The sequence below is a fragment of the Ovis canadensis genome, chromosome X, assembly GCF_042477335.2.
Source record: "Ovis canadensis isolate MfBH-ARS-UI-01 breed Bighorn chromosome X, ARS-UI_OviCan_v2, whole genome shotgun sequence".
NCBI classification, from domain to species: domain Eukaryota; kingdom Metazoa; phylum Chordata; class Mammalia; order Artiodactyla; family Bovidae; genus Ovis; species Ovis canadensis.
Window position 1 is genome coordinate 81570217 of NC_091727.1, and position 27906 is coordinate 81598122.

Genomic DNA, 27906 nt, shown 5'->3' on the forward strand with positions numbered 1-27906 from the left:
GGGCGGGGCGGGGCGGGGCGGGGCGGGGCGGGGCAGGGTCGGGTGGGGGAGCCCTGGCTGCGAGCGGGGTGGCCGCCGCTACCCCGAGTCGGCGGGCCCGGACGCGGCGCGAGGGCCGGGCTCCCGGGGCGGGTGGCCATGGGTGGGAGCCGGAGGCGGCTGCGGGAGCCACGGAGCCCGCGGGCTGGGAGGGTTTCGGCCCGCGGCCCCTGACGGCCCCCAGCGGCCTGGCGCGCCCCCGCGCCTTCGCGGGGGGGGGGCGGTAGCCAAGCAACGCCCGGCGCGCCCGCCCATCCCCCGCTACCCTTTTTTTTTTTTTTTCCTGGCGGGGTGCGAGGGAGCATGCCCGCGCCGGGCCGCGGACAGCTAAGGGTTAACCGGAGGGGCGTGGAGCTGCCCCCACCCCGGGGGCGTGCCCCCCTCCCCCGCTAGGCGGCCCGCCCCCGAGCTAGGCTATGGCCCCCGGCCCCGGCCCGGGGCCCGAGGTCCCGCGATCGGGTCAGTGAAAGGCATTTTCCCGTGGCCGCCTCCTCCCCTCGGTGGCCGGCACCATGGGATGTAATATGTGCGTGGTCCAGAAGCCGGAGGAGCAGTACAAAGTGATGCTGCAGGTAGGGCTGCCCGGCCGCGGGGGCGAGGGGCGGGGGGGCGTCACCTGGGGGGGAGGGCCCGATGGAGGGGCCGGAGGGCCCGGAGTGGAGAAGGTTACGGAAGCATTTTCGTCCTCCGTCTCTGGGGCGGCGGGTGTTGGTGTCCGTGGGAACCAGGCACAGATGTGGGGGCGGATGGGAGTCCCTGCGTGGGGATCGGGGTATGGGACGCATCCCTGAGGCGCTCGATTGATTGCGAGGCGAGCCCTGGATCCCAATCGGTCCGGGTCGGGAAGTTGGGCTGAGCCCGGGTCCTCTGCGCGAGCACCCAGGAACCCGGAGCCGGGCAACGCGTTGCCGCCGGCGCCGGCGCGGGACGGGGGTTGCATAGCAACGGCCTGTGTTTCCCTGATCTCGCTGGCCCCGCTGGCCCCGGGGCTGGGGAAGGGAGGTGGGCACTCACGGAGCGCCGGGAGGCGGGGGCAAATCGCGGTCCCCTTGGGCCAGGGGTACCGGGGCCCCAGGACCCCGCCGACACCCAGCCGGCGCGATCAGGTACCTCCCCCAGCAACCCCTCTCCGCTCCGGCCCTGCCCAAGCCAACGGTGGGCTCCCAGGCCTTCGGGGCCTCGGGTGAGCGGCCGTCGCCGGGTTTGCTAGAAGGGCAGCCCGCGGCCGTCGGTTCCCGGCCCGCCCTGTGCCCCGCAGGGCCTTTGGGCGGTGGGTGGGGGTGTGGACCGGGCAGTGCTCGACGCCCAGAGAGATGAGAGACTCCAGGTCGCGCTCTCGGACCCGGAGCCGTGCTCCTTTGCCTGTGCGTGGCGTGACTTCGTGAGTGCGTGCTTGTGCCCCGTCTGTGTGTGCGCGGAGACTCCTGCCACCCCGTGTGTGTGTACTTTCTCTGTGAGCCCTGAGAACCGTCTAGAGACGTGTCCTGGATGGCTTGCTCTGAGACGTCCCCCGGGCTCTGTGGAGGGAGTTCAAGGTCAGAGGTGGGGGAGGATCTGGACCCAGGGGCAGACCGGGCGCACCCAGGTATACGTTTCTACTCTGGGTTTGTTGGTCCGGACCGGGCGCACGTGCAGGTCGAAGAGGTGCTGGCTGGGAGAAGGCGGTCTCCTTAGAAAAGTCGGGGAACCTGCAGGCATTGGCGGTGGCGCGGGGGAGACGGGGGAGGACGCGGGAGCGCTGAGTGTGTGGTGGGAGTGTAGGTCCTTGGGCCCACGGGGGTAGAAGCTGGCGGCGGGCCGGACGCGGAATCTTGCACCAGCCTGGTGGCGCTCCTCCCCGCCTGTCCCAGGCCGGTCTCTGTGGACGCGCAGGCCTTCTGCTTTCCTGGCTCGTGGCTCTCCGCCTTCTTTCTGCTTCAGCCCCCCCTACCCGCCCCGCCTCCCCCCTACACAGCCCCGTGGTTAGTTTCATCTGTCCTTCCAGGTGTTTGGAAATCTTGGCTTGGCTATTACCATTTCCCCTCCTGCAATCGGGTTCGAGAATGACCCAGGTTGGGATCACTAGAGGAGGCCGTAGGGTGGAATCTCAGGGGTCGCCCCCCCACCCCACAACCCCAGCCCCGTGCTTGGTTTCATCTCTCCTTCCGGCTGTTTGGAAATTTTGGTCTGGTTATTTCTATTTCCTCCTCATGCAGTCCGGTTGGGGGATGACCCAGGTTGGGGTCACTAGACCAGTCGGTCCTGTGGAATCCCAGTGGTCTGCACCAAGGCTGAGGGGAGGGAAGTTGGGGGGGGGGTAGGTGGTTGGTCGATGAGGCCATGCCATCCCATCTTCACGGTTGCCTTTTCTTGCAATCATTCCATCAAACGGCAAGCAAATTCAAAGCTCTTGAGTTGGCTCTTGATGGTAGTAGCACTTCATTAAGGGCCAACCCCATGGGGATGTGTGGAAAGTGGAAGGCAACCTGCCCCACGCTGCAGGCCTGAGTTGAGCCAGCCAAGCTTGGGAGAGGATGCTGCTGTGATCTTCTGGATTCCCCAGGGCAGGAGTGGGCGTCCTCAGGTCTGGCTGGGTCAGCCTTCAGGGAGGCTCCCTGTTGGAGGAAGGCTTGAGGTGAACCTGGACAGGGAAATCCTGGGCCAGGGTTTTCTCCTGGAGGGAGACCCCCAAGCCCTAAGTGACCAGCTCCCCCAGGAGATGGGTCCTTTTCCTTTACTAGTCTTTGCAAGCCCTCACCGACCAGGCCCTGGGGACGTTGATCCCTTTTAAAGCTCCCACAGAAGTTTGGACAGAATCGGAGACTGGTTGTGGTTTGATTTTTACCTTTTACATCTTTACATTGATCTTTTAATTTTTACTGCGCTATAGTTGATTTATATTATTGTGTTTCTGCTGTACAGCAAAGTGAATTACTTATACTTACGTCTACTCTTTTTTAGATTCTATTTCCATATAGATCATTACAGAGTACAGAGTGGAGTGCCCTGTGTTACACAGTATGGGTGCATTTTTTTTTTAGAAAAGAAACTGTCCTTTCAAAGGAAAATCAAAGAGAATTTGAATTGTAAAAAATCTAGAGAGGAGGGAAAGCAATTAGCTATCCCAGATGAGCTATCAGGGAGCGTCTCCTGGCTTGAACCTCTTTTCAGAGGGAAGAAAGTTTTTGTCCAGAAGACCAGCTTCCAGGACCCCAGCTTACCCGCCTCTTAAATTCTGGTGCTTCCCAGTTTCAGAGATGCTTCTCCATGGCTTGTCCATACGTTCCTGTGGCCCCAGCATCTTACCAAAATAAGGAACCCCACCAGGACACAGAGCAGCCCAGACACGCACAGACACTTACACCACTTGCCATGTGGCTTCCTTATGCCCTGAGGCTCTTTCCTAGGTCCCCAGAGGCCTCTGACTCCCAGGTTAAGAAGTCTCAAGTCTCTATTCTAGCCTTGATTTCAGACCCTTTTCTCCAAATGATTCACAGGTATTTTAAAAAAATGCACACATACAGAGCTATATTGATGTATAATCCACATACCCTTGCAACATGTACAGTTGAGTGGTTTTTAGTATATTCAGAATTGTGCAACCATCACCAATTCCAGACCATTTTCATCACTTTAAAAAGAAACATTAAACCCATTAGCAGTCATGACCCCATTCGTGCCAGTAGCTCCTAGGCTCTGGCAACCACTAGTCTACTTGTCTTTATGGACTTGCCTGTTCCAGACATTTCATTTCAATGGAACCAGTTTCATTTTAGGAACTGTATGATACCTGATCTTTTGTTATCCAGCTTTTTTATCATGTTTTTAAGGTTCTTCCACATTGTAGCATGTTCTCGGTTCGAAATTTCTTTTTATTACTCAATAATATTCCATTGTGTGGCTATATACCACATAATATTTATCATCACCCAGTGATGGACATCTGACTTACTGCCACCTTTTGGCTAGTGTGAACAGTCATCCTGTGCACATGAGTGTACAAATACCTGTTTGAGTCCCTGCTTGCAATTCTTTCGGGTAAATACCCAGAAATGCATTTGCTGGATCATATGGTAATTATGATTATTATTTTGAGAACTGCTGAACTCTTTTCCACAAAGCCTACATCATTTTACATTCTCACCAGCAGTGTAAGAGGATCCTAATTTCTTCACAGCCTCTCCAACACACGTTTTAGATTAGAGCCAACCTATTATGCTAAATGCTTTTCAAATGCATTTCCTGATGAGTATCCTTCCTGTACTATTGAGTATTTGCTTATCTTTTCTGGAGAAATGTCTATCTTTATGCCTTCACCACAGCTTTTACTAGAGCTTTGTAAATAAATTTTGAAGTGTGGGTCTTCCAACTTTGTACTCTTCAAGATTGTTGTGTCTGTTCCGGGTCACCTGGATTTCCATATGAATTTTCGAATCAGTTTGTCACTTTCTGAAAAGCCAGCTGTGATTTTGTAGGAATTGGGTTGAATTCATATTGACTATTGCATTGAATAGATATTGAAATTGTATTGAGTATTACATTGAATTTGGGGGAGTATTACCCATGAACATGGGATGTCTTTTTATCCCACTTGTGAAATCTTAGTTCCCTGACTAGGGATTGAACCTGGGCCCTTGGCAGTGAAAGCACAGAGTCCAAACCACTGGACCACTGGGGAATTCCCCAGGTTTTCAATTACTTTTGCCAATGTTTTGTACTTTCATTAAATGTATTCCTGAATACTTTATTCTTTATGATGCTATTGTAAGAGTTGTTTTCTTAATTTCCTTTTCATTTTTCTTATTGCCACTGTATAGAAATACAATTCAGTTTTTTGTATTGATCATGTATCTTGCAACCTTATTAAACCCATTTATTAGCCGGAATAGTTGTTTTGAGTGGATTCCTCAGGATTTCCTATATATAAGTAGAGATAGTTTTCCTTCCTTTCCAATCTGTATGCCTTTCATTTCTTTTTTTGGTGGAGCCTTGCAGTTCCTGGATCAACTAGGGATCGAACCCCTACCCTGTGGAGTGGAAGCACCGAGTCTTAACCACTGGATGAGTCTTAACCACTGGACGGCCAAGGAAGTCCCGTCTCTTGCCTTTCTTTTTCTTGCCTACTTGCTCTGGCTAGCACCTCCAGTGTAATGTTGAATGGAAGTGGCCAGTGGGCATTCTTGCGTTGTTCCTGATCTAAGTGGGGAGGCTTCCAGTCTTTGTCCCATGAGTATGAAGTTAGCTGCGGGTTTGTCATAGATGTTCTTTACCAGGTGGAGGAAATTCCCTTCTATTCCTAGTTTGAGTGTTTTTATCATGGAGGGTTGTTAAAGTTTGTTGAATGGTTTTTCTGTAGCCACTGAGATGATCCTGTGGTTTTTGGCCCTGGGTTCTTCTGATGTGGTCTATCACAGGTATGTCAGAAGTGCAGCCTGTCAGAACCCCAGTTCCATTTCTGTTGTCTCAGTCTTGTCTTCCAATGATATTTAACCAGCTGTGGATGCTGGGGGCCTGGGGGCATAGGGAGAGCTTGGAAAATCTGGAAATGACCCTTAGTGGGGGGCTGGGTCGTGCAGGTTGTTAGGAAGAGGAAGAAGCCAGGTCACAAAGGGTAGAAAGGACGATAGTCTGGTCACCATACACTGAGACACCAAAGCGCCTTCAAGAGCCATTCCTGGTGTCCCTGCTTGCTGGGCCTGTGTCCTTCTCTCTGTCTGACACCATGACCCTTTGTCCTGGATCTGTCTGAGCCATTGATAGAAAATTCTAGAAAGGCAAACTATAGTGACAGAAAGCAGATGGTGGTAGTGCGGGGGGGCCCTGGTGGCCTGAAAGGGAAAGTGTTAAGTCACTCAGTTGTATCTGACTCTTTGACACGCCATGGACTGCAGCCCCGGCAAGGTCTTCTGTCCACAGAATCTTCCAGGTAAGAATACTGGGAGTGGGTTGCCATCTCCTTCTCCAGGGGATCTTCCTGACCCAGGAATTGAACCTGGGTCTCATACATTGCAGCCAGTAGGGAAGACCTGCTGCTGCTGCTGCTAAGTCACTTCAGTCGTGTCCGACTCTGTGCGACCCCATGGACTGCAGCCTACCAGGCTCCTCCATCCATGGGATTTTCCAGGCAAGAGTACTGGAGTGGGGTGCCATTGCCTTTTCCGAGGGAAGGCCTAGTGGTTAGGATTTGGAGCTTTGACTGTGGTGGCCCAGGTTCAGTCCCTGGTCAGGGGACTGAGATGCTGCAAGCTGGCCTCAAAAACAAACAAACAAACCAAAAGCAGGTGAGGGGCAGGCAGGTCAGTATTTGCAGGGATGGTGGAAGGGGTGGAAGGACCCTTTTGGGTATGATGGAGATGGTCACTCTGTTGGTTGTGGCGATGACTTTACAGATGTACACATGCCCCTGATATCAAAACTTTTCAAACTGTATGCTCTAAATACGTGCAGCTGATCATATGGCAGTTATACTCCGGTAAGGCTTTAAAAAGAAGGCAAAAGGAGAAGCGGGCGGCAGAGGATGAGATGGCTGGATGGCATCACTGACTCAATTTAACATGAGTTTGAGCCAACTCCAGGAGATAGTAGAGGACAGACAAGCCTGGCGGGCTGCAGTCCATAGGGTTGAAAGTCAGACACGACTTAGCAACTGGACAACAACACATACGCTTACCAAAAGCACTTCTCTTACCAAAAGCACTTCTCTTACCAAAAGCACTTGGGAGCGCTTAGCTCAGCAGGGGCCCCTGGTAGGGCCAAGTAAGTCTTTCTTACCTTCTCCTTCAGGGCCCCTTCCAGGGAATACAATGTGTGGAGGTACTGAATGGCTCCCTGACTTGGTTCCTCAGCTTCTACATGTGCCACATGGGAATACAGAGGGCCTGCCTCCTGGCATCACTGCCATTGAGAAATCAGCAGGGCATTTGGTCCCCTGGAATCTCATCTGGGTGGGCAAAGGGTTGTGGACATCTGATCAGGCACTAAGGAGTGGAAAGTGGATGGAGAAGGCCTTCCTCATGGACCTGTCACAATGTCCAGTGACAGAAGAATGTCTGATAGTATTGTGAGAGTTTTCCTAACAGGAAAGAAGGGGGAGGGACTTACCTGGCCCTCCCGGCAGTTAAGACTCCGCCTTCCAAGGCAGTGTGTTCGGGACCAGAGTCCCTGGTCCCGGAACTAAGATCCCACAGGGTGGGGTACAAAACCAGACGGGCCTTGAGTTGTGAAGTAGAACGTATGAGATGAATCAGGCACTGGACAGATACTGAGATGGAGGTACAGAGTCCTTCTGCACATGAGCCATGCCAAAAGAAGAAAGACCCAGAAGCTGGGGTTCAGAGCTGGAAATAAAGGGAATCTTTTCATTTTGCATTGATCACTGAGGAAGGCTTCATTTGAATGAAAAGAATATTTCAGTCTTTATGAAGAATATTATTTGGATTACTGCAAGACATGGCCTTTGCCTTTGGGCCAACCAGGTTAGCCCAGAGGTACGTAGGTGGGAGGAGGTTTTCCTTTGTCATCCACGGGTGCCTGGGAAGCTGTGAGCACACAACCAAGGATGACCTTAGGGAGTGCTTTGCTTTGCTTGTCCATCGTGACTTCAGTGGGGCATCCCTCACTCCCAGCCTCTCTCCAGGCAGGGCTTGAGAGGTGCCTGAGAGGCCTGCTCATCCCTGGAAAAGCAGGAGGTTCAGGGCTGCTGGGTCAGATTTCAGCTTGCCCCTGGCTGGGCACCACCCACCCTTTGGGGAGGGCTTGGGTGGAGGAGAGACCCTGTGAAGCCCTTGCCTGTGGTCTGAATCCCTTTCAGGTGCCTGCAAGTTCCGGTTCCTCAAAGGGGCGCTCTGGGCCAGCACGACTACCCTGAGGCCCTTGTTAAAATGCAGAATCTGCTTCAGCAGGTCCAGGGTGGAGCCTGGTATTACTCACATGCTCCCAGGGGATGGATATCCGTGCTGCTGGTCTTAGCCTACACTCTGAGCAGTGAGGACCTCGAGCGGGACTTTGGATCAATCCGTGAACCCACAAATTCCATCAGTATCACCTAGCAAGTGAGTTTATTACAAATAAAAGGGAGGAGGCCTCAGCTCATATCTATCAAATCAATTTCCAGGGATGATTGTCCATGTGGGGCCCCCAAGGGACATAATCTGCTCTTCCAGGCTACGTGCAGCTAACTGAGCCTCTTCACATCACCCACATCCTTACCAATAACCCACAGGTAGCTCACATGGGAACCCAGATACACACACCATCCCAATACTAAAGGATCCGTTGAGATGAAGACTTCCTGCATGCTTCATTCTCTCCGATCCTGCCCCTGGGTAGAAAGGGTGGGTAGAGTTTTAGGGGTGGATGGTATAGCTTGTCCAGGCAGCCTCAACTGGGTCAGTCACATGTTGGCATGTAGTGCTGTTTCCCTGCTAGAATTCTAACAAATGAAGGCATTTTGCAGCCACCAGTGCAATTCATCCAGTTGAACTGATCCAGCTGGGGAGCATCCTTGGGTGGTCAAACCATGAGATGAAAGTTGTTGAGGAAAAGAGTCCCTGGGTCTCAAGATATCACCCAGATGACTTGTGCTTTAGGAAGGGAGAAGGCAGCTTTACCAGGGAGAGACTGAGTGATCAAACTGAGGTTCCCTCACACTGCATGGGGAGGGACACAGCCTGCCCTGGGTGGCCGCTCTCCTCAGAAGGCCTAAGCTGAATCTAACCAACAAGAAAGGAGGCGAATCCAGACCCTGGGACTTGCTGTGAGGCCAGTGCCCTGGACTCTTCCAAGAGGTCAGTGTCATGAAAGTTATTTTTCAGTGCATGGGTTGTTGTAGATTACAGGAGACTGGAGACCTAAGAGACTTCCCAGGTGCCCCTAGTGGTAAAAGAACCTACCTGCCAGGGTAGGAGACATAAGAGACATGGGTTTGATCACTGGGTCAGGACGATCCCTTGAAGAAAGGCATGGCAACCCGCTCCAGTATTCTTGTTTGGAAAATCCCATGGACAGAGGAGCTTGACGGGTTCATGGGGTGGCAAAGAGTCAGACACAATTGAGCAGTGGAAGAGGAAGTGACAAATAGATTCAAGGGATTAGATCTGATAGACAGAGTGTCTGAAGAACTATGGACGGAGGTTTGTAATGTACAGGAGGCAATGATCAAAACCATCCCCAAGAAAAAGAAATGCAAAAAGGCAAAATGGTTGTCTGAGGAGGCCTTACAAATAGCTGAGAAAAGAAGAGAAGCAAATGGCAAAGGAGAAAAGGAAAGATATATCCACCTGAATGCAGAGTTCCAAAGAATAGCAAGGAGAGCTAAGAAAGCCTTCCTCGGTGGTCAATGCAAAGAAATAGAGGAAAACAATAGAATGGGAAAGACTAGAAATCTCTATGAAAATTAGAGATACCAAGGAAAAATTTCATGCAAAGATGGGCACAATAAAAGACAGACATGGTATGGACCTAACAGAAAGTGGAAAGTGAAAGTTGCTCAGTGTGTCTGACTCTTTGTGACCCCGTGGCTATATGGAATTCCATGGCTCCATGGAATTCTTCAGGCCAGAATACTGGAGTGGGTAGCCTTTCCCTTCTCTAAGGGATCGTCCCAACCCAGGGATTGAACCCAGGTCTCCTGCATTGCAGGCAGATTCTTTACCAGTTGAGCCACAAGGAAAGCCCAAGAATACTGGAGTGGGTAGCCTATCTCTTCTCCAGCAGATCTTCCTGACCCTGGCATCGAACCAGTCTCCTGCCTTGCAGGCGGATTCTTTACCAACTGAGCTATGAGGGAAGGACCTAATAGAAGCAGAAGATATTAAGAAGAGGTGGCAAGAATACATAGAAGAACTATACAAAAAAGATCTTAATGACCCAGATAACCACAATGGTGTGATCACTCACTTACGGACTTCCCTGGTGGCTCAGAGGGTAAAGCGTCTGTCTACAATGTGGGAGACCTGGGTTCAAGCCCTGGGTTGGGAAGATCCCCTGGAGAAGGAAATGGCAATCCACTCCAGTACTATTGCCTGGAAAATCCCACGGACAGAGGAGCCTGGCATGCTGCAGTCTATGGGGTCGCAAAGAGTTGGACATGACTGAGCAACTTCACTTCACTCACTTAGAGCCAGACATCCTGGAGTGAGAGGTCAAGTGGGCCTTAAGAAGCATTATTAAGAACAACGCTAATGGAGGTGGTGGAATTCTAGGTGGAATTTTAGGAATTCAAATCCTAAAAGATGATGCTGTGAAAGTGTTGCACTCAACATGCCAGCAAATTTGGAACACTCAGCAGTGGCCACAGAACTAGTCCATTGTTCATTCCAATCCTAAAGAAAAGCAATGTCAGAGAATGTTCAAACTACTGCACAATTGCACTTGTCTCACACATTAGCAAAATAATGTTCAAAATTCTCCAAGCCAGGCCTCAACAGTATTTGAACCATGAACTTCCAGATGTTTAGCTGGATTTAGAAAAGGCAGAGGAACCAGAGAACAAATTGCCAACATCCGTTGGATCATAGAAAAGCCAAGAGAGGTCCAGAAAAGCACCTATTTCTGCTTCATTGACTACTCTAAAGCCTTGGACTGTGTGGATCACAACAAACTGTGGAAAATTCTTCAAGAGATGGGAATACCAGACCACCTTACCTGCCTCCTGAGAAATCTGTATGCAGGTGAAGAAGGAACAGTTAGAACCGGACATGGAACAACGCACTGGTTCCAAATTGGGAAAGGAGTATGACAAGGCTGTATATTGTCACCCTGCTTATTTAACATGCAGAGTTCATCATGAGAAATGCTGGGCTGGATGAAGCACAAGCTGGAATCAAGATTGCCGGGAGAAATATCAATAACCTCAGATATGCAGATGACACCACCCTATGGCAGAAAGCAAAGAGCTAAAGAGCCTCTTGATGAAAGTGAAAGGTGAGTGAAAAAGCAGGCTTAAAACTCAACATTCAAAAAACGAAAATCATCGTATCAATCCCGTCACTTCATGGCAAATAGATGGGGAAACAATGGAAAACAGTGAGAGACGATTTTGAACTGTGGTGTTGGAGAAGACTCTTGAGAGTCCCTTGGACTGCAAGGAGATCAAACCAGTCCATCCTAAAGGAAATCAGTCCTGAATATTTATTGGAAGGACTGATGCTATAAAGAAGGCTGAGGACACTGAAGAATTGGTGCTTTTGAACTGTGGTGCTGGAAAAGACTCGAGTTCGCTGGACAGCAAGGAGATCAAACCAGTAAAGGAAATCAACCCTGAATATTCATTGGAAGGACTGATGCTGAAGCTGAAACTCCAATAGTTTGGCCACCTGATGTGAGGACCTGACTCATTGGAAAAGACCCTGATGCTGGGGAAGATTGCAGGCAGGGGGAGAGGGATGACAGAGGATGAGATGGTTGGATGGCATCACTGACTTGATGGATATGAGTTTGAGCGTTGGTGATGGACAGGGAGGTATTGCAGTCCATGGGATCTCAAAGTGTCAGACACACTGAGTGAACTGAACTGGACTGAACTGAGTGACCAACGCTTTCACTTTCAGAGAACTAAGAACCAGGTGTGTGATCCTTGATTGGGTCCTGGATCTGGGGGAAAAAAAAGGTTATAAGAGCATTAACAGTATAATTGGAGCGATGATTGCGTCAGTGTTCAATCCCTGAGCACATTAGGGTGTCGATTTCCCAGGAGGGGAAGCTTGGTGCAGCTTTTTGCTTGGGAATGTGTGTGTTGAGACAGGAGGGAGCAGGTGCGTTGGATCTGAGTAAGCGGCATGCAGACGTCCCTGGGCAGATGCCATGGACCGATGTGCTGATGGCCCTGTGAGTTGACAATTTTCCAGCTCCAGAGATGGGAAGGCATGAATGAGGACTTCTTTCTGGGCCCCTGAAAAGAGCCTGCACTGCTCTGGGCATCTCCTTTCTGGGTCCCGCGGAGCCAGACACCCAGCTGCATCCACGGTGTTCCTGGACACTGGCGACAGCAGAGCTGAGCTAGCCAGTGGGACTGGGCGCCAGGGCAGAGGCTAACTTTGGTTTCTGTTCTGCCTGGCCTCGGTTTCCCTAATCTGCAGATTGGGGTTGGGAGAGGCAATCCAGCCGTGGGCGCCCGTCGAATTATGGCGTTAACCCCCTCCTCCTCTCCTGACCCTGGCTGAAAGGGGCGTTCCCCAGACCTTCCAGGGGCCTGCGGGGCCTGTGGGACCCCCAGTCATCCGGGCCAGGGTTCTTTTCTCTGACTACCCTCTTCGCCCGGCTCAGAGATTCTCAAATCAGAGCATCTGGGACGGATGCTGAGGGCCTTCCACCTGAAGCCCCCAGCCCCCTAGAGCCGGGCCGGAGATCCACCAAGGTTGGGGGCGGGGGCGGGGGACCGGAGGGGTAGGGGCAGTCGATCGGGCCACGAAGCGCGGGAGAGACCCGGCCTGAGCGCGGGGGACCGGGCCGGCTGGGCGGCCCAGCCTCGCTCGCGTCGCCGCAGCGGCGCGCTCTTTGTCTGCGGCTCGGTGCCCGGGGGGCGGGGCGAGCGCGCCCGGGCCCCGCCCTCTGCTGCCTCGGCCCCGCCCCCTCCCGGGCCGCCGCCGCCTCGCCGCGGGCGGAGGGTGGGGCAGTGCCTCCGGCTTAGCTGATCAGGCCCCTCCTTGATCCCGACTGCGTCGCCGAGCTATCTGCGTTGCTGTTCCCTGACCCCTTGCTCCTGTGTCCTCTTGTTGCCCTCATATCCCCACCATGTCCCACCGGAAACCGATGTCCCTTCTGCTGCTCCACCGCCATTTGCCTCCCTCTTGCCCCCTGCCCCCCACCACGTGTTTCCCTCGATTCTCGCCCCCCCCCATATACTCCCTACCTTTTCCAGGTCTGTCCCTCACTGTTTTTTGGCATTGAAAAAATTTTCGTCTTCTGAACCTACCTTTCCCAACAAGCATTCAAATGCTCTCATGCATCTGTCCTGGTAGAAACCAAACCTAGGGCTCTCCCACACCCTCAAGCCCCTTCCACCCCATTCTCTGCAAAAGCTTCCAAAGGCTGAGTCTATACAGGCCGGCTGGGTGCCGCTCTCCCCGACTGCCCTCTTTTAACCAACCTAGAGGGTCCTTCTGCATCCTGATCCCATCCAACCTCCCCTCCTTGGTACACTGTCTTGCCCAGCTTCCCTTCTTCACTTTCCTTCTCTCTGGGTGATTAAGCTCTGTATCTTTATCTGCAACTGCTCAATGTCAAGGTGCCTTTGGGTCCTCCATGGGCCTCTTATCTCTGCCTTCACTCAATCCCTGGCTTATATACCTCCATCTCAGCATTTATACACTTCCCTGGTAGCTCAGATGGTAAAGTGTCTGCCTACAATGCAGGAGACCTGGGTTCGATCACTGAGTCAGGAAGATCTCCTGGAGAAAGAAATGGCCATCCACTCCAGTACTCTTGCCTGGAAAATCCCATGGACAGAGGAACCTGGTAGGCTATAGTCCATGGGGTCGCAAAGAATCGGACATGACTGAGTGACTTTACTTCAGCATTTTAAGTCAACAGTCAATCCCTACTTGAATTCAACAACAATGGTCATATGACACTTGGTTTGGTGGCTTAGTTGGAGATGCATGTAGGTGGAGTAGGGGATATCTGCAAGTCTCAGGAACTTCAAAGCAGAGATCAAGATTTGCATTGGGGCTTCCCTGGGGGCTCAGTGGTGAAGAATCTGCCTGCCAGTGCAGGAGTCGTGGTTCAAGCCCTGGTCTGGGAAGATCCCACATGCTGTGCAGCAACTGAGCCCATGTGCCAAGAGAAGCCACCTCAATGAGAAGCCTGTGCATGGCAATTCGAGAGTAGCACTGGCTTGCTGCAACTGGAGAAAAGCTCTCACAACAACAAAGACCCAGCACAGCCAAAAATTAACAAATTAAAAAACTTATTTTTTAAAAAATGATCTGCATTGAGTAAAACCAGTTCCCCAAGTCCTACCTCTCCCCGCATCTCTGTGAGGGTGCCTGTGGTCTCTGTGGGTTCAGGGAGCAGTTTTAATTTTTTATTGTGGGCGACGATGTATGTCATAAAGTTTCCCATTAGTGACATTTGAGTACTTTCAATGTGGTGTCATTGTCACCACCACCTAGTTCCAGAACATGGTGGTCACTCCCAAAGGGAACTTCCTACCATTATGCAGGCTCTCCCCATTCTCTCTTTGCACTCCTTGACTTTCTGTCCCGATGGGTTTGCCTATTCTGGAATCATACAGCATGTGGCCTTCTGTGCCTGCCTTCTTTCACTTGGCTGGGCTGCTGGGCTCTATTCATCCATGTTGTATTATTAGCATGTATCAGGACTTAGCTCCTTTATATGGTGGAATGATCTGCCGGGTGGATGTTCCCCCATTATGCTTATCCATCTGCTGGTGGACATGGAGGAGGCTTCCAAATTCTGCCTATTTAGAAAAATGCTGCTGGGAATTTCCCTAGCATTGCAGTGGTTAGGACTCAGTGCTTTCACTGCTGGGGCCCAGGTTCAATCCCTAGTCATGGAACTAAGATCCCCACAAGCTGCGCCACGAGGCCAAAAAACAAAAAAATAGTGCTGATATGAGCATTTGTGTACAAGCTTTTGTTAGGGTGCCTGTTTTCCATTCTTGTGGTTACACTGGATTATATGGCAGCTCTAGAGAGTTTTCCACATCCACTGTTCTCCATTGACATTCCTGCAGCTTCACGCCCTCCCTTACCGCCCTCCTTCTAATCCCTCTGATTCCCAGAGAAGCCCTGTGGAGACAGCACAGCAGGACCTTGTGCCTGGAATCCTTGTCCTCACCCCCTGGGGCCCCACTCAGTGCGGGAGCGGTGGGCAGTGACCCAGGCACCCAGACTCTCTCCCCTGGTTCAGCCTCTGATGCCTGAACCGGGGGGTGAGGGGGGACCTCCCCTTCCTTGCTAATTTCCCTAACACCCTGGATTGTTAGAAGGGTATTCCCCTGCCCACCATGACTGTCTACCACTTAGCCTTTGGAGCTTGGGTTGGGCCAGTCCCTGCGCCAGCTTTATGCCAACTGCGTCTCCTCTCCCCTATTCCTCCCACCCTCACCCCTTTCCCAGCTGCCGGTTGTCAGAGGGGTCCCACCCCAGGGCCTGGCTTACTTTGAGGGGCTGGGGTAGGCAGGGCCCCCCTCTGAAGGCAGACTTGGGGGCCTGCTGTCTTCTCCCCCCTCTCTGACTGGTGCCTCGTGGGTCAGTGTGCTCCCACCCCTGGGGCACAGACATGGGGCTGGGGGAGCGCGGGGCCCATTCCTTGGCCGCCCACAGAAAACCCCTTCTGCAAATGCAGCCCTAGAGCCGGTGGTGGGGTGCACATGGGGGAAATAAATGGAGGGTGGGAGGGAGCCTGCTCAGTCCTGCCCTAGGCCTGAGACTAATTGACAGCCCCATGACAAGGCCCTTCTCTAGCCTTCCAGAACCAGCTTCCTGGTGTTCCCTGGGGTGGGCACTGTGATCCACTCAGGGGATCCAAGGTCCTGGGAGCTGCCCCTTCTGTTTTAGGGACACCTGGGCAAGAGCGTGCCTCCCCTGCGCTTCCCCAGCTCAGATCTGGATGTGAAGTCTGATGTGACTTCATCACCACTGCTCCCAAGGGGCCTGAGCAGAAAGGCTGCACCCCTCCCCCTGCCCCGGGCCAGGGCTGCCCAGGGGCCTGGGGCCTCAGGAAAAAACTCAGAGCAGGGCACAGGCTAGATTGTTCTTGTCTGTTTTCTCTAGGTAGCTAAGTAATGTTTACGGGAGAAAATGCTATAAAGAACAAAGGACGAAAGTCAGCTAGAAATACTAGCTTCCAGAGATAACCAGCCACTGCTGGGAGAGTCGCTCAGTTGTGTCCCACTCTTTGTGACCCCATGGACTATACAGTCCATGGAATTCTCCAGGTCAGAATACTGGAGTGGGTAGCCTTTCCCTTCTCCCGGGGATCTTCCTAACCCAGGGATCCAACCCAGGTCTCCCACCTTGCAGGCAGATTCTTTACCAGCTGAGCCACCAGGGAAGCCCAAGAACACTGGAGCGGGTAGCCTTTCCCTTCTCCAGGGGATCTTCCCGACCCAGGGATCAAACCCAGGTCTCCCGCAGTGCAGGCAGATTCTTTACCAACTGAGCTATGAGGAAAGCCCCAACGCTGACATTCTTCCATTTTCATGAATTTCCTTCCAGTCTTTAAAGAAAGGATTGTGTAATAATACTGACGCAGGTACCAATGAATATATATATCAGGGGCGCCCATTCCAAATAGTTTTCACAGCCCCGTTCACTCTCCAAGCTGCATACTTGTGGCACTATGATGCGCCTGTGGACTCATACCTCCCTTCCCACCTGTACCCCATCAGCTCTCGAAACTGGGCTCACACTGAGCTCTCCCAGCAGGTGCTTGATAGTTTATTATGAGACTTGTCCAGCAATGCTATCTTTTTGAAGTCCATAAACAGTTTTTCAAAAAACAATTTAGCCATGGTATATAAAGTTGGGAAGAAAGCAAATTCTCAGATCTTCATTTCCCTGGAACAATGTTTCTATATATTACTTTGCAGTCTTTTACCTTAAACATACATTTTACATGATAGTCATCAGAATTCATGTCATTTTGTATCTTTTTTGAGAAACGCTTGTTAGAAAACTCTGGTAGGGCAGCTGTACATTTCCATGAGGCAGATACTTGTACTAAAGACTACTGTAAAGTTTTTGGCATTAGAAATAATGCTGGTACCTCCATACATTAAATATAGAATGACCATATGGCCCCAAATATTTGAAAGCAGGGTCTTGAACCCTTGGAGACAAATGTTCACCGTAGTGTGATTCACAATTGCCAAAATGTAGAAACAAACCAACGTGTGTTGAGGGATGACCGATTTATTCACTCAGTGCAGTTTTCTGGAACAGGCTGCAGTATTACCCATAAAAGAAATGAAGTACTGATGTCTGCTGTCATATGGGTGGACCTAGAAAACATTTTGTGGAAAACTGCCAGACATACTGGACCACCTGTTCTAGAATTCCACTTAGGAAATGTCTAGAGGCAGTTGCAAGAAAGAAAGATTGGTGAGTGCCAGGGCGGGGTGAATTTGGAGAGAATGGGTAGGGGGTCTCCTTTTAGGGGCTGAAAATGTCCTGGAATTATATAGATGTGATGGTTACATGACCGTTCAGAGGCATGAAATGCCACTGAGTTGTACACCTGAAATGGTTAAAATGGTAAATTTGACGTTTGCTGTATTTTCGCACAATATAAAAAATAATGAATGCTGCTCTGTTCTGAATATCCTTATCATTCATGTAATATAAATTCTGATCATTTTAGGATCTATTATTTATAAGAAATATACTGGATAAAAGGATATGATGAACATTAGCAAGGTTCCTTGTAGTTATCAAGATTCCTCCAGCAAGTTAACCATCTTGTGTTCGGGGGTGAAACAGCTCAGGCCCACACAGAGCGCCCCCGACTGGGGATTGCTTCTGGGTCTAAGCAGGAGCCGGGTGCCCCAGCTCTGCCTGGGAGACAGACATGGGTACAGCGCTGAGGGCCACTTGGAGCACTTCTCCTCAGCCAGGGTTGTGCCATCGGTCCTTGGGCCCGCTGACACGCACCCTGAGCCTTTGACATCCCACGCTGGGAGGCAAGGCCCACGGGTAGCCTCCAGAACCTGATGGAAGGCGAGTCACCCTGAAACCGTCTGCTTGGCATTCTCCCTGGGAGGGGGTGGTTGCCAGGCCTGGCGTGACTCTTGGGCTTGGAAGGGGCACAACAGGGCATTTCGCTTTAAGTGAATGTAGGTGTCCGCGAAGCAAGAAAGAAGGGCGTTGGAGGGAGAGAAGGCGCCACAGAGGCCCAGCAAATGAAAAAGCTTGGCTGGAGTGCCAAGACCATCTCCACCCCGTCCACAGCTGCCACCCCGGAATCCCCTCCAATTCAGCCAAAGCCCCACCTTCTCCCCCCATCCCAGGGGTACCCACCATCCACACACCCCCAGCCCCTACTATATATACTCTGTTCCCTGCCCCTCACCAGCTGGAGATACCAACCGTGGTGGGCATGTCTGGGTGAATGGATAGTCGTGCCACGTTCTGCTCTGAGTGCTTTTTGGCTGGTCCTGGAAAATGGGCACTAAGAGACATCCACCTGACAGATGAGGAAACGGGGGAGGCTAAAGGATTCACCCAGGACACAACACCTGGGCCAGAAACCTCTGCGCCCCAAGTCTCACCCCTTCCACATCCTAATAGGTGACGGCAGCTGTCCATCCACGTGGATGTGTTCTGGATTGTTTCTCGAGTATTGCGTGTGTACTGCCATCCAACCTTGAGGTGGGCCTTGTGGGTCTTAGTGTTCTTCCCATCCCTGACCCATCCCTCCCCTCCCCTGTCCAGGGGGATTCAGGTTTGTCACCCAGAGGTACATTTCCTCCTATCTGTGATGTTCATAAGCATGTGTATTGCCACAAACCACATGTACAAATATACCACAATTTTTGGATCCATTCTACCAATGGCAGATCTGCACTCTTTCTGGTATTTACATCCCAGTGTTCTGAAGGGGCATCTCCTCAACCCTCCTCAAAAGGGTTCAGGGTCCCTTTTCCTAGAATCCCTGCTTCCCTATTGAGTTCTGGATTTTTCCAGTGTCCTGTTTAGTTCAGTTCAGTTCAGTCCAGTCGCTCAGTCCTGTCTGACTCTCTGTGATCCCATGGACTGTAGCACGCCAGGCCTTCCTGTCCATCACCAGCTCCTGGAGTTTACCCAGACTCATGTCCATCAAGTCAGTGATACCAATCTAACCATCTCATCCTCTGTCATCCCCTTCTCCCGCCTTCAATCTTCCCCAGCATCAGGGTCTTTTCCAATGAGTCAGCTCTTTGCATCAAGTGGTCAAAGTTTTGGAGTTTCAGCTTCAACATCAGTCCTTCCAATGAATATTCAGGACTGATTTCCTTTAGGATTGACTGCTTGGATCTTGCAGTCCAAGGGACTGTCAAGAGTCTTTTCCAACACCACAGTTCAAAAGCATCCATTCTTTGGCACTCAGCTTTCTTTATAGTCCGACTCTCACATCCATACACGACTCCTGGAAAAACCATATCCTTGACTAGACGGACCTTTGTTGGCATTGTTCTGTAGGAGTTCTTTATTCTGGATAATCTGGTGTCCGTTCTGTGCCTGTCCTAACTGTATTTATGATGTCTTTTGTTATCCAGAAGTCTTATAGTTTAACACAGTCAGAGTGATACCTTTTTCCATTCTTGTTCGCCCATGTTTTATTTTCAGGCGATTCCCTTGCTGTCTGGTGGTTAGGCCTGGGTACTTTCGCTGCCATGGCTCACATTCAGTCCCTGGTCTGATCCCTGGTCAGGGAACTAATATTCCACAAGTCGTGAGGCCTGGCCAAAAGAGAAAGAAAAAATTGCTTCTCTATGTCAGCACCATAAAACCACTTTTCTCACTCATCCAAGCTAGTTTTAAAGCTCAGTCCATTTAGGACTTGGGTCCATTTTGAATTGGCTTGGTCTGGGTTTGGAGCAGTGGCAGCCAGCCAAGGAGGTGGGGCGTGCCTCTGGCGGGTGTAGACTGTGATCTTACCTTGTGGGGGACTCTGATGGGCTGGCTTCGGTTCACACCTGTCCAGACAGGAGCAGGGACATTTGAATGGTGGCTTGGCCCGTGCACACACCTTTCTCTTTTTCATGGCTGAAGGATGAGGGAGCATGAGAAGTGCAGAATACTCCTTTGATCCTTGCCCTGAATGTCGCCATCTTGTCCGTAGCCCTCACCCTCCTTGGGAGGGGCTCGCATCTTACTTGTCCTGCCCTGTTCCTGCCCTTTATTAGCTCTGGGGGCTCAACAGGATGGCTGAGGAGGAGAGGAGGTTGAAGGCGCCCCAGGCACTCGTGGCAGGAGCGGCCCCGGAATTCTAAGCCTCTGCACCCAGAGCTCTGCTTCTGCCCAGTACCACATGGGTCAAGGATCAGATGGCTGCAGGGTTGTCACAGGGGTGGCCTGGATCTGCGCGTATGTGCCCATCCCTCTCTTGACATCCCAGCCCACCCAGGTCTCTCCTCCCACTGCCTGGACCCGTTTTCCGTAGCAAAGTTGTGGCTGGGTACCGTTTCCAGGGAGAAGTACATCCTTGTTTCTCAGCATCACCTGAGCATCCCACTGCACACCATGAAAATGTGAAATACGCCTCCTTCCGAAAATCCTCAGCGCAACAGCTCCACACGTCCCCTTCTGGACTTAAGGGCAATGGGGCATCAGTTAATGTTCTGAAAAACCCTGGTTGGGAGTGTTTGTCGATTTCCGTGGTGTGAATATTCCCACCATGACCACCACCCCGGCATCACTGATCTCTGGGTTGGGAAGAGACGCACAGCCACCCACCATCCTGTGGGGTGTCCTTCCAGACACACTAGACTGAAGGAACCCTAAGGGGCTAGATAACTGGAAAATATAGTAGTTAGAAAGCCATGAGTTTGGAGGATTCATGGCCTTTGTTTTTAAGATCATTCATTTAGTTGTACGCTTGTACCATTGAGAGGTCGATACTGGATGTGCATTAATGGATGCCTCAAACATTCCCTGACCCTTTTGGCTCTGCTAAGGGCTTCAAGGCCAGTCTGCCCATTCCCTTGGCCCCCAGCCTTAGCCAGACCGGCCTTCACACACCCCCTCACATACACAACAGCTGGTCCTTTTCTCCCATGCACCTCCCTTCCCTCCTCCGTTTATAACTGCAACCTCCCTGGCTCTCTTGATCCTCTAGGGCTGTGCTGATCACATTCTACAACTAATATCTGTTTCCTTGATACTCTTTGATCCAATAATTCCTCTTCTGGAAATGTTCTCTATCACCGCCTAGATTATACAAAGACATACATAGATAATAGGTACAGAATGTACAAATAAAAGGTGTCTCTGCAACCTTCTTTCTGATTGAGAACCATTAGTTATAGACCAAACCAACACAGAGTGGATGGTCCATGCATAGGCTGCCTGTAGTCACAAAGTGGGAAATGACCAAGGAGGAGATATGCCAACAATCACAGCTTTTACATCCCTGAGACGGTGGGTGATTTCTGTTTTCTTCTTTAGGATTAAGTCTTTTTCAAATGTTCTACAGTAAAGTTATTTATTCGATAATTAGACGAACCTGATTAAAAAATCTTTCCCGACTATGGAAAGATTGGGGAGAGAGGGAAAAATTTCCTGAAATTGCTGTCTACAAAGGACATACCCAGGTAGCTACAAGATGACTATCTGGGTTCCATGACTCAGAGGAGCCACCGGCTGTCCAGGGGTCCTTAGGACTCTGTACTTTCCTGGAACGACACTCAGGGGCTGGGCTGTTCTTGACAGCCCTGAAACCATGAATTTGCAACTATACTGGCCATCTTGGTGAAAACCCTCATTCCTGGAGATGCCCAACTTGGGGGAACACGGTCACAATTGAAGACTGGGAAAACCGTGGTCTTATCAGGGCAACTTCCTCAGCCCCTCTCTTGGGCTCGGGTGTGTGGCATCCTTTTCTCTGTGGCAAGCCTTGGCTGCCTTGAGGATGGAGATCCAGTCCTTCAAGCCTCTTTGTTCTTCATGGCCCTGGCATCTGAACCCGTTTGTGGACTGACTTCTGTTGCAGAAGGCAGTCAAGGTCTCCCTCCCAACTCGGATGCTCGAAGGAGCAGGAGGGTGGCCCAGTAGGACTCTAGGCGAGGCTCCCCAGCCCTCGAGGTGTGGCCCTGCCATCCCCAGATGGCTCAGTGCGGTGGTGGAGGGGGCCGGGGTCAGCAGGGCCCCGGCGTGTCCTCACCGGGGCATGTCTCTGCCACAGGTGAACGGGAAGGAGCTCTCCAAGCTGTCTCAGGAGCAGACCCTGGAGGCCCTGCGTGCCTCCAAGGAGCCCCTGGTGATCCAGGTGCTGAGACGCAGTCCCCGCCTCCGGGGGGATGGCTCCTGCCACGACTTGCAGCTGGTGGACAGTGGCACTCAGACGGACATCACCTTCGAGCATATTATGGCACTGGGCAAGCTGCGCCCACCCACCCCGCCCATGGTCATCCTGGAACCGTTCGTCCCATCTGAGCTGTGAGTCGCCCTCAGGAGGGCCCCAGGCCTTGCCTCCAGAGAGGGCACGCCACCCCGGGTGGCCATCCCAGGCTACCCAGAGCTGCTATGTTGTTGTAGCTCTGGGCATGGCGGGGAAACCCCGACTGGGTGCCCTCTATGGCAGAAAGCAGGCTCCTTGGCCTGCAGAACTGACTGTTACACCCCAGGGCTCAGGAATCTCTGGGCTTCTAGCCTCTGGCTGGAGGCCAGCTGGTTTTGGGCCCGGGGGGTCTGACACGCAGGCTCCCCATTGTATCTACCCCCAGGGCCATGGGAGGATCATCCTGGGACCTTGTTGCCAGAAGGTTGGGGTCCTCAGCTATTCCTCCTCCATTCTCTCTTCTCTGCCAGCATCACCCCTCGAATCTTCTTGCATCTTTGTCTGTTCCATTCCTCTTCCTGCTTTCAGCTTTCTCCATCCCTTCGACTTTATTCTTTGGCCCGCTTGGAAGAAGGGCCTCTCCTCCGGGCCTGATGGCTCATGACCGTGTGAGCGCTGACTCGTCTCACTAGAGTCTTCCGGGCAGCAGGGAGGTGGTCCTGTGGTCCCCTCCTCTGCAGAGAGGCAGACCCAGGGATGGCAGTGGCCAGGCTTCGCCTCGGGGCCAGGAGGGCTGCCTCTGGATGGAGGCTGGGTCCTGCTCCGCTGCCCAGCCATCCTCCAGGGCCTGGATAACTCTTGGGGGCACTGCGTGAGTGGGTCCAGTGCCAGCTGAGAGGGGTGCCTGCTGACTGGCATGGTGAGAGGCATCGAGCTGGGGGTCAGGACAGGATGGTCCAGGGCAGGGTGAGGAGAGCTTAGGCACACCTGGGTCCTCGGTGCAGATGACCTCGCAATCCTGTTCAAGACATATTCCTGGTCTCTGCCTGGGTGTGTGTAGCACAGGAGGAGGGGTATAGAAGAGGTAGCTGGGCTGCCATCTGATGCCCTGCTTCTCCTGGGCAGCCCCCCCATCAGTCATGAGTATTATGACCCAGCGGAGTTCATGGAGGGCGGCCCGCAAGAGGCAGACCGGATGGATGAGCTGGAGTACGAGGTGAGACGGGCGGCCAGCCCTGGGATAGCTGTTGGCCGCCCAGCTCGGGCCTGGCTCGCGCTGCCCCCAGGTGGCCAGACCTCACAGTCCTGTCCTGTGCGTGGCTTTTTACTCGGGCCCAAGGGCCAAGTTGGGCTGAGTTGGGCAGGGCACGTGTGAGATCCCTTGCTTGGTCTGTGTTGCTGAGTCTGTGTCTCGTGCCTGTGTCTATCCCATGAGTCCCATGTGTCCTCTGTGTGTGTGTGTCCTGGGTGTTTCCTGGGGTAGGGGAGACCACGGGACCTGTGTGCCGTTTGGGATGGTAAGAGAGAGCCTTGGGAGCCCAACTAATGTGACACAGTCCTGGGGTCAGGGCTGAGCTGAGGCTGCCCCCTCCCACCCCCCGACCCCCCCGTGGCTTCTCATTGTCTGTTTCTTCATCCCCCACTGCAGGAGGTAGAGCTGTATAAAAGTAGCCACCGGGACAAGCTGGGCCTGATGGTCTGCTACCGCACAGATGAGGAGGAGGACCTGGGCATCTACGTGGGAGAGGTATGAAGCTGGGAGGGGCAGGAGTCTTCTTGAGGGCTCCACACAGCCTCCCTGTGCAGTGGCCTCGCTGTGCAGCAGCACCCAGGAGGGCCCAGGGCCCCCTGGGGCTCTAAGGCTGCCCAGGAGGAGCCCCCTTAGCACCACAGGGAGGCTGCCGGTCAGTGAGGCCAGGGCAGCCCATGGCTTCCGTGTGTGTGTGCAGTCAGCTGGTCCTCCCCACAGGCCCCAGTCTTGTAGTGAAAGAGCCCTTCCCAGCAATCACAGGGATCCTTCTCCTCACCTGTCTGCTGTGCTCAGAAAGTCAGCCCCCTGTTCGCTTGTGGGGTTGCCCCGAGGCAAGACTGCCCCTTCCTACCAAATGGGCACCTTAGTGGAGGGGGCCAAGGCCCCATTGATGCTCGTGCCTTGCAGGTGAATCCCAACAGCATTGCAGCCAAAGATGGCCGGATCCGTGAGGGAGACCGTATCATCCAGGTGAGGTTGGGGGACAGGCTCTCCCACTAAGAGCCTAGACTGAGGCCGGGCAACCCCCCACCCCCGTGCCTGAAACCAGGCTAGGACTCACCTCCCTGCTGTACAACCACGCCCCTGGCTCCTGTGTGCCCATGGGACCTGTTGGCATGGCAGGCCCCTTGTTAGCCTGTCCCTCTGTGCCCCCGACGTGAGCAGGTCTCCCACTCCACGTGTGTCTCTGAGCACACGTGCTCTTGGGTGGGCCAGGTGGTCTCTGTCCATGGCATCTTCCACTTGCCTCTATCTTGCCAGACTCCAAGAGCCCGTCCTGGCCTAGGGCACTTGCTTTGCAGCTCTGGGGGAGGGGGACCCCTGTAGCTCAACTGGGGCCTGCCCCTGAGCCAGCCCCAGGATCTCCGCTGATGGTCCCTGGCCTGCTGCAGATAAACGGCGTGGATGTCCAGAATCGGGAGGAAGCGGTGGCCATCCTAAGTCAGGAGGAGAACACCAACATCTCTCTGCTGGTGGCCCGGCCCGAGAGCCAGGTGGGTGTGTGCTCACTCAGGTGTCCTGGGCCCCTGACCCTGGGTTAGGGTTCAGGCTTTCTAGCACTGATGAGGGGCGGGGGGGTGTGATTCCAGGGCCCATTGCCCTCTCTGGCCTCTGATGAAAGAGGGGGGCTCTGGGGTGGTCCTTGAGGCCATGGGGACAGCACAGGCCTGTCTCTGCAGCTGGCAAAGCGCTGGAAGGACAGCGACCGGGACGACTTCCTGGATGACTTTGGCTCTGAGAATGAGGACGACCTGCGGGCGAGGAAGCTGAAATCCCCCCCGGCCCAGCAGGTGAGGAAGGGGGGCCGGGTGGGGAAGCGGGTGCCGGAGGGCAGAAGGAGGAGGGGCTTGGGGGGGGGCTGTAGGAGATGGAGCAGACCCTAAAGAAGCCCTTGTAATCCCCACCCCCTGGTGACATCCCCCCCAACCCCACCCTCCCACCCGATGGGGCCCTCACTGAGCGGGACTCCTCTTGCCGCCCCAGCTTGGACACGAAGAGGAAAAAGGGGCCCCCGAGGTGGGCCCAGGCCTGCACAACAGCCAGGAGCTGGACAGTGGGGTGGGCCGGACAGATGAGAGCACCCGCAATGAGGAGAGCTCCGAGCACGACCTGCTGGGGGACGAGCCCCTGAGCACTGCCAACACACCTGGGCCCTTGCGCAAATTTGGCCTGCAAGGGGATGCCCTACAGAGCCGTGACTTCCACTTTAGCATGGACTCCCTGCTGGCCGAGGGCGCAGGGCTGGGCGGCGGTGACGTGCCAGGCCTCACAGATGAGGAGTACGAGCGCTACCGTGAGCTGTTGGAGATCAAATGTCACCTGGAGAATGGCAACCCACTGGGCCTGCCTTTCCCCCGGGCTGCGGCCAGCCACGGTGCCCTGGATGTCAACCGCAATGAGAGTGCCGGCCATGAGCTGGCAGTGCTGGAGGAGGAGCTGCGGCACCTGGAGTTCAAGTGCCGCAACATCTTGCGGGCGCAAAAGATGCAGCAGCTGCGGGAGCGCTGCATGAAGGCCTGGCTGCTGGAGGAGGAGAGCCTGTACGACCTGGCGGCTGGCGAGCCCAAGAAGCACGAGCTGTCTGACATCTCCGAGCTGCCGGAGAAGTCAGACAAGGACAGCACCAGCGCCTACAACACGGGCGAGAGCTGCCGCAGCACCCCACTACTGGCCGAGCCCCTGCCTGAGAGCCCCCTGCGGCGGGCAGCCGCAGCGGTGGGCAACTCCAACCTCAACCGGACCTCCTCGGGAGCCCTTGGCGTCACCCAGCCCAAGGCTGCTGCCCCCCCTCCCCCGGGGAGCCCCGCCAAGTTCCGATCCCTCTCCCGGGATCCCGACGTGGGCCGGAGACAGCACTCGGCTGAAGAGCGGGTCCGCCACGGCCCCAAGACAGGGGTGGCCCTGGAGCGTGTGGGCCCTGAAGGCAGCCCCTACCTGTCGCGGCGCCACCGCAGCCCGGGCCAGGAGGGCGAGCACTACCACAGCTGCCTGCAGCTGGCTGCCCCACGCGGCCTTGAAGATCTGGGCCCCGGCCCCTTGAGTGTGGCCGCCGGCCCCCGGGTGGGTGGGGGGGCCGCGGCTGTGGCCCCCGAAGCGCCCCGCATGGAGTGGAAGGTCAAGGTGCGCAGTGATGGGACCCGCTACGTGGCCAAGCGACCGGTGCGTGACCGCCTCCTGAAAGCCCGGGCCCTGAAGATCCGCGAGGAGCGCAGTGGCATGACGACCGATGATGATGCGGTGAGCGAGATGAAGATGGGCCGCTACTGGAGCAAGGAAGAGCGGAAGCAGCACCTGATCCGGGCCCGGGAGCAGCGGAAGCGGCGCGAGTTCATGATGCAGAGCCGGCTGGAGTGCCTGCGGGAGCAGCAGAACGGAGACAGCAAGGCTGAGCTCAACATCATCGCCCTGAGCCACCGCAAGACCATGAAGAAACGAAACAAGAAGATCCTGGACAACTGGATCACCATCCAGGAGATGCTGGCCCATGGCACGCGTTCGGCTGACGGCAAGCGGGTCTACAACCCTCTGCTCTCGGTCACCACCGTGTGAGCACCCTCTGTGCTCCCGGGCGCGGTCTAGCGACCTGGCCAGATCCCTGTCTCCCGCCCTTGCTTAGCATCTAGCCTGTGTCTGTGTGAGCGTGGGACTTTGCTACCCAGACAGAAGCCCCCGCAGAGAAGGGATGCCTCTCCTCATCAGCAACTTCCTTCTCCCCAAGGAGAGTGACCACATCCACAGTTGGCCTGGGGACAGACCTGTATCTGCCTCCCTTCAGCCGTAAGGGGTGTGTGTGTGTGTGTGTGTGTGTGTGAGAGACATGAACCCAGGCACATGTACGCACACACACATGTACTTCCCTATAGAGTGGCTACTTGGGGACAGGGAAGTCTGCTGAAAAGGAGAGGCAAAGAAGACTGTCCTAAGCACAAGAGAATGTCCATTATTTGTAGACAGAGGCAACCCTGATTTTTTGTGGCTCTTTCCCTTTTCTGTGCTTGCTAATTGTTTTGGTTTGTTTCTTTTGTTTTGTGGACCTGCTCTGGAGCCTGGCAGCTCCTTCAGGCAGCCTGACCAAGGTGGAATCCCCAAGTGATGGCTGGGAAGGAGGGGGTGGGGGGAAGAAGGGACGGGAGGGGGGCGGTTTTGGGGTGGGAGGGAAGGTGGGGAGATGAAGGCAAGAAGGGGAAGCAGCTTTGCAGGGGGCCTCCTGTCCGAGGTGTGGGGACAGGGAGTGTAGGTGTGGCTTGCCAGGCTCACCCTCCTTCCCTGGTGGCCGTGGGGACGGAAGGGGCAGTCTCCATCCAAGACATCAGCGAGCCCAGGCTGTGTCAGACGCCCCTGGAGCTTGCCTTCTCTCCTGAGTGGCAGGAGGGGTCCAAAAAGAAGCCAAGTCCCCTGAGTTGCAGCAGAAGACCCTGGTGACGAGACCCATATGGAGCTAGGGAGCACCCAGGCACTGAGCAACAGGCAGGTGCTGCCAGCTGGGCGGACTGGGGAGCAGATGCCCTTGCACCTCACTTTGCCAGTCTGGACGGGGCCCCCCTCAGGGACCTGTGTATCAGTAAGAGCTGGCCTCAGGACCCTTCTGCAGTTAAGAGGGCCTCAGATGGGAGGCAGACAGGCTACCCATCCCTACCCCCTGCTGACGTCATAAGAATAAAGCAAGCTGCCTTTTGAGGGTGACTCCTGGTCTC

The 27906-nt window shown here is 53.9% G+C and overlaps 1 protein-coding gene across 2 annotated transcripts; it reads left to right on the forward strand.

The window, feature by feature from the left end:
• The first annotated feature begins 44 nt into the window (after window positions 1-44).
• PDZD4 (PDZ domain containing 4) lies at window positions 45-27895 on the forward strand. Of its 2 annotated transcripts, none has more exons than XM_070290459.1 (8): window positions 45-611; window positions 21865-22118; window positions 23086-23176; window positions 23609-23707; window positions 24119-24181; window positions 24604-24705; window positions 24892-25002; window positions 25196-27895. In XM_070290459.1, exons 1-8 carry the CDS (start codon window positions 552-554, stop codon window positions 26759-26761), a joined length of 2346 nt encoding a protein of 781 aa, XP_070146560.1. In that variant the 5' UTR covers window positions 45-551; the 3' UTR covers window positions 26762-27895. The 2 variants fall into 2 exon arrangements, with proteins under 2 accessions (XP_070146560.1, XP_070146561.1); XM_070290460.1 differs by lacking the exon at window positions 45-611 and adding an exon at window positions 1030-1145.
• The last annotated feature ends 11 nt before the right edge of the window (window positions 27896-27906 follow it).

Bases quoted from the DNA above. Each gene is read 5' to 3' on its own strand.
- PDZD4 (XM_070290459.1), top strand. From the start codon at position 552: ATGGGATGTAATATGTGCGTGGTCCAGAAGCCGGAGGAGCAGTACAAA. The intron at 22,119-23,085 runs GTGAGTCGCCCT...TCTCCTGGGCAG, and splicing joins CCGTTCGTCCCATCTGAGCT to CCCCCCCATCAGTCATGAGT. The intron at 24,182-24,603 runs GTGAGGTTGGGG...GGCCTGCTGCAG, and splicing joins AGGGAGACCGTATCATCCAG to ATAAACGGCGTGGATGTCCA.